General features: G+C 47.5%; 1 protein-coding gene across 5 annotated transcripts in view; it reads right to left on the bottom strand.

Moving 5' to 3' along the window:
• Positions 1-334: 334 nt before the first annotated feature.
• EYA3 (EYA transcriptional coactivator and phosphatase 3) overlaps positions 335-6,000 on the bottom strand; it is a 139,830-nt gene continuing 134,164 nt past the window's right edge. For all 5 annotated transcript variants that reach the window (XM_082864048.1, XM_082864047.1, XM_082864050.1 and 2 more), the window contains 2 exons: positions 4,883-4,983; positions 335-3,365 (listed from right to left, as the gene is read on the bottom strand). In XM_082864048.1, the coding sequence (XP_082720174.1) occupies positions 3,285-3,365; positions 4,883-4,983 (182 nt within the window). In that variant the 3' untranslated portion in view covers positions 335-3,284. The remainder of the gene's footprint in view (positions 3,366-4,882; positions 4,984-6,000) is intronic.

Raw genomic sequence — 6,000 nt, 5'->3', positions numbered from 1 at the left:
GGACAGAGGGCCTGCTGATCAGAGGTGGGACAGAACTAGATTTTCTCTCGTGGTTTAAGACATTTCAAAATCTCAGAATTCAGATTTGGCCTCTACAGGGTATTTGGGGAATTCCAACTTTTGGATGAAAAAGGAAGCCAATTTAGTGGTAAGAAACAGAAGCCTGCTTAAGAGGGGTCCTAACTGCCCCCTTCCTGCAGGAGTGAGGAGAGGAAGGCCCCAAGCCCACCAGCCCAGGAAGAGGGAGAGCGTGGCTCCGCCCCTCGGCTCCTCTCCCCCACGGTTCAGTGGCACCGACACCCATTCAAGGTAGTGAACATCTAGAAGCTCCATATACTGCAGCTGGAGTTTGCCAATCAGATTCTGCTTGGAGCTTTAACGCGAACAAGTTTTTGTAAACTGCGAACAAGCTGTGGCACAAGTCTCCTGGGACACTAGCTTTGCTCCCCCAACTCGCAGAAGACAGGAATACCCCAAACCAAATAAAAGCCCCAGTAGGCATCTGAATCTGGAGCAGGCATCCACTCTCCTGGACACCACCAGCTGCCCCAGGGGCACCGGACAGGGTGATACTAAGGCACAGTCAGTTTTACATTCGAAAGTAAAGCCACCTCTTAAACCCAGGACACAGCTGACAACTCGATTCCCTACTAGAGACGGCCTAGCTCTCACCACGAAACGTGCAGACCCATCTTACAGAACCCACGGTGCCCAGCTGGGAAAAGGACTCATCATGTGGCTTATTCCATGGGGACTCTTTCTAGTAAAGAGGGCTTCCCACTTGATGAGAGGACCCACGGTATCCTTTCGACCTCAGCCTCCAAGAACTCGTGGTGCTGCCTACTTATTTTCCTCTCCAGACCTCTGTGCTGGGGAAGAGGAAAACGCTTCAAGATCACTGGGCTCCCTGAACAATTCATTTTGGCAAAGAGGAGCCAGGAAGCTCCATTTTCTGTCTACCCTCTAAACAACCAGAAAAGAGCAAAGGCGGCACTGCTCAGAGAGCTTCCTCACCTCTCTTAGCCAATTTCAAGTTCCTTTTGCAAAGACCTAAGCCGTGCAGTCAGAGCAGGAGGGAAAAGGCCATCGCAGAGGGACTCCAAGTCATATTCTAGGAATAAAGAGCTTGTCCCAGCGGGCAGGGAGAGGGAAGTGTGTGTGTGTGGACCTGTGTGCACGACGTGGGTACCGCTCTGCAGCCTGAAGCACAGCACCAACAGGGTGGCCTATGTCCAGGGCAAGAAACCAACAGCTCTACTGCCGGTACGGGGAGGGCTTGGGGCCTGGAAGTACAGACCCACCCTAAAGCATTCTAAGATAAATTACCAAGCAAGGCAGAGCAGCATCTGGGCAACTATGCTGAACTCAGACCAAGAAGGTCCGCCTCAGGCTTTGTATTTCCCGTCCAAAGGAAACAGGCCAAAGAGGCAGCTAAGTAATGAGCACTGACTTGAGCTCCTCTCCAAAAACATCTTCTCTAAAACTGAGTCACGAAGCACTTTCTCAATCAGTTCTGAGGGAATGTGTGTACACCAGCCTTTCTCTGGGTGACCTGGCTTTGGAAGGAACCTGACCCCTTTGTGCTGCAACATCTCTGAAAATGGATATGCAGAATCTCTGAGTACAAGCATTTACAGCTGGGGTTGGTCAAGGATGCCTCCTACTAAGGACCCAGACTGCACCTCTCTGAGGTGCTTATAAAATCACCTCTCTCTGTGCAACCTGGAAGAAGCCGAACTTCCTCAGCTCTACGGAAGTTTATTCTGCCTGAGCAGATGCCCAGGCCAGTCTTGGAGGGATGGGGCATCCACAAACACAGCTGGACTGAAGGCTGCGACCAGTGCCTGGGCACCCACCGATCCTCCCAGAAGTCAGGTTGAGAGATGTTCCTGCATTGGGCCCAAGATTGAGTTTTCAGACATGGAGTAGGGGGTCTACAGCCTCATTTAAATCAGGAAAGTGTTTCTGGCCTTCCGGTTTCCCATTTTAGAAGGGGATTTGAGAAGTGGGAAGGGTATATTCCACGGGAAAACTGGGTTGTGATCATGGCAATCTGTTCTTCAGTTTCAGGCTGAGATCTGGGTAAATACATGTCCAGAACACCTTTCAACAGGGCTTAAAGGATTCAAAGAAAGTCAAATCCCTTCGTCGTTTTGGCCAAAATGTGATTATGAACCTTTTCTCAGACTTGACTACTTGGGTCCAAAGCCTGGGGACTGGCCAGAGCTGCATGGGGGTGGACATGAGGTACAGAGGGCAGGAAAGGGCCAAGAGCCCAGCACTGATGACTAAGAAGGGCGAGGGCGCTGTAGAGGTGAACATGTGTTGGGGAAGGGTGCTTCTCTGCAGGAGGAAAAGGTGGAATCTTCTTGTTTCAAGAGCCAAAGAAGTGGAAATTCCTAAGAAGCCTTAGTTCTTCTCTCCAGTTTGGAAGTAAGCCCCTTGGGACATACCCTTTGACTATGAGTCAAGCTGAAGGCTTACAATTTACTGTCTAAGAGAAGGAGTTTCTAGGGTTGTGCCGTTTGGTGAAAGGGGAGAGGGACTGGAAAGGGGACTAAGGCTTCTAGGATGGGAACCAGCAAAGTCTACAGTGAATCAGTGTCCATGCCCCACAGTGCAGCCAGCCAGGAGATGGAGGAGCCGGAAGGAAACCGCCCGAGAGAGCAGGGCGCTGGGCAGCTGAGGAGGTGCTACCGTCACAGAGAGGTATCTCAGATAGTTCAGTTACGAGTTTCCAAGGAAACTTTACAGACCCCTTTCTTGCTAGAAAGAGGGCGGGAACCTGTTTCAGAGACCAGACCCTTACCTATAAAAATAACATATACATTCACTGGGAATATGTTCTACAGCTAAGGAGATTACAAAGACTGCAAGAGATGTTATTATAAAAGTCTGCTGCGTTTATCCTATCACCACAAGTTAATGGCAGTTCTCAATCTGGTCACGGACGCAGAGTGCAACTCTGCCCCAAGAATTTCCTTTTCTTTTTCTTCATTTATTTTGACACAAAATAAAACAAAACAAAACCCAGAAGAGTTAAAAGCACTGTAGCTGCGGTGAGTCTATTGTTCTCTCAATCCAACTGTCTTCCGCTCCTATATGAGGATGAACACGGGGCTGCAGCTCACTCTTAGCAAAAATAAGCTTCATCTCTTGCAGCTGTTGGTTTTGATTGTGTTCTCGCCAGCATTCCATGGAGAAAGAGTTCCCAGTTGGTTCCGGTCTCTAGCTCCTCTCAGGAGTGAAAAGGAGCTCGCGGGGAAGGCTCTTCATTCCAGTTCTTAGAGAAAATCAAGCTCCAACGCCTGGTGGAGGGACACCAGGTCTCCGTGGTTTGTGATCCTCCAGAAGGGCATGTTGTGCTGGAAGGGGGAGGAGGGAGGGACACTGGTTAACCCAACTTCTTTTGGGAGCTTATATTTACCCACACCCCTTCCTCCACAGACCTCTCCCCAAAGTACTCGGTAACCCTCCTTACTCCTGCCCACCTCATAAGACTGTCATATGGATCAAGTAAGTCATGTGTATAGGGACATATGTACACTACAAGACACTTACAGATGGGAGAGATTTTTATTAGGTTTCAGTGGTAACTCTGTGCTTGTATGAGACAGACTTGTTCCAGCTACTAGGTACGATCCTCAGGATCAAATAAAATGACCCATGTAAGAAATCAGTATTAATATAGTATTACATTTTCTTATGGATAGTCTATTTCTATAAGGTTCAGAGCTGCAAAGCCCAAATCTTGTCCATGACCAAGATGAAGAACAGAGAGATCTAGAAAATAATAATCCCACTATATTATGTGATCAGAGTTATGTCCAGAATACTGTGTGCCATTCTGGAAGCCATATTTTAAAGAAGGGCTTTGAAAAACATGAGTGTTGGAAACCATGTTCTATAAAGCTGAGGAAATTACCTTTACTAATCATTTTGTTCAGACTGGTTGCAAGTTACCTGGAATACTGAAAGTCCTAGAACACAGTTCTTTTGGCATGTAACTCAGTGCTTTTTCAAGCCTGCTGCTCACGCATAGTATTTAAAAGGCCTTGAATATACTGAAGAGGAAGCAGACTTGTTATGTTGTGCTCAGAAGTGCCAGATTAGGACCAGGATACAAAACAGAAATTTTAGTTCAATGGAAGGAGGAACATCCTAAGAGCCTGGATGACCCCACAGTGGAACAGGATACCTGGGAAGCAGTCTCCTCACCCTTAGGTATATTCAAGCAAGGACTACAAAGTCTTCTGTCACAGAGGGTGCAGAAAAGATCCCTCAGAGGGAGGAGACTGAGATCTAAGGCATTTTCCGATGGGTGTACTCTGTGGCAGATGACTAGAAGCGTGCGCTTAGAGACACAAAGTCTGATAATGACTTGAGTTGTTCTTCTATCTCCCCCACTCCCTTCTTCTTCAGACCAAGAAGCACTGATGTCTACATCCACTAGCGTCTTCCCCAGAGGGCAACAAGCACTTTAGAATTAAAGCTGGAAAGCCTGGAAAAGTCTGAATGATTGGCCTTTAGTAGTAAAGTCTCACGCTCTTGAGAAAGCATTGACCTCTAAGACGAAGATGGAAGATGGGGCCCACGTCAGGTTTAATGATTGGCGTCCTTGTAGCAGGGCTCAAAGATTTAAAGATTTTAAGCTTTTAGAGTAGCAGGGAGGAGAGAGAAGGGGAGGATCTAACAACTTACAGGGAAAACTCTGCATGGGGAAAAAAATGACCCTCTTTCTTTTTTTTAAAAGAAAAATGGGAGAGGAATAGGAAGAAGAGAACACTGTAAATGCACAACAGATTACTACGATTTCTGAGTCTTACCATTCTTCTAATTGCTCAATGTATTCCCATACAGACTATTTACTTTGCCATGTTACCTGTTTGGCTGCGATTTCTTCATCCCGTCCATCTCCAATCACTACGTATGTGACTTTCTTTCCAAACCTTGACACAATTCTCTCGAAGCAGCTCTCTTTACCTGATGAGAAAAAGAAATTTCCTATTGGGACATTCCTCCTTTTCTTTTTTTCAATACCAAAGAAAAGGGCTGCTGCTAGGTTCACCTGCCTGTGCTTAGACAGAATCAGGGCAGCCCATGTGGTTTGCTTGGTGGGGAGCAGGGGTGGTAGCTAGGGATCCAACAGGCCCTCTGCCCAAAGAATGTGAAATTGTGCCATTCACACAACAGACTTTCTAGGCACTGTGCTCTCTAGGTTATTTTAATTTTCACACTGAGGGTGAAGTACCTAAGATCTTAGTGTGGGATGTTTCTATAAACACCATATGAGAGCTGTGCACACTCCCTCCCTCTTCCATAGCTCCTGTACTTTACAATATACAAAGCAGTTTCAAAGTGTTCGTTCACTTAATTCTCAAAATAATCTGGTGAGACGGGTCCCATCCCCTATTCTGATAGATGGAAATGGACCCAAAGGATTAGTGACTTGCCCCAGATCACAAACAAGCTAGTAGCTAGACTCTGAGCCTCTGACTCCAGAGTCTAGGCTCTGGTCATTGTGCCATGACGAAAGGACTACTTTTTTTTTTTGTGGTAAGCGGGCCCCTCACTGCTGTGGCCTCTCCCGTTGCGGAGCACAGGCTCCGGACGCGCAGGCTCAGCGGCCATGGCTCACGGGCCCAGCCGCTCCGCGGCATGTGGGATCCTCCTGGACCGGGGCACGAACCCGTGTCCCCTGCATCGGCAGGCGGACTCTCAACCACTGTGCCACCAGAGAAGCCCGAAAGGACGATTTCTGAGGGGAAACCGTTAGTGTAAGAAAAAGAAGTGGAAGTCCCCAATATCCGGTTAGTAATTAGGAAAAAAACAGCCATTTCCTTCCAACTCTACATTTCCCAGAAACAGTCCTAGTCCTGGGCCTTATGTCTTTCAGGAGGGGAGGAGTCTCAGAGTACCAATGAATATGGCAGCAATATTTGTCACATCTGGAATTTCCTATTATACTATGTAACTCCAACTGAGATCCTGTATCAGTGA

This window comes from Leucopleurus acutus (assembly GCF_964270905.1).
Source record: "Leucopleurus acutus genome assembly, chromosome: 2".
NCBI lineage: Eukaryota > Metazoa > Chordata > Mammalia > Artiodactyla > Delphinidae > Leucopleurus > Leucopleurus acutus.
This window is presented reverse-complemented; position numbering and strand designations above follow the sequence as displayed.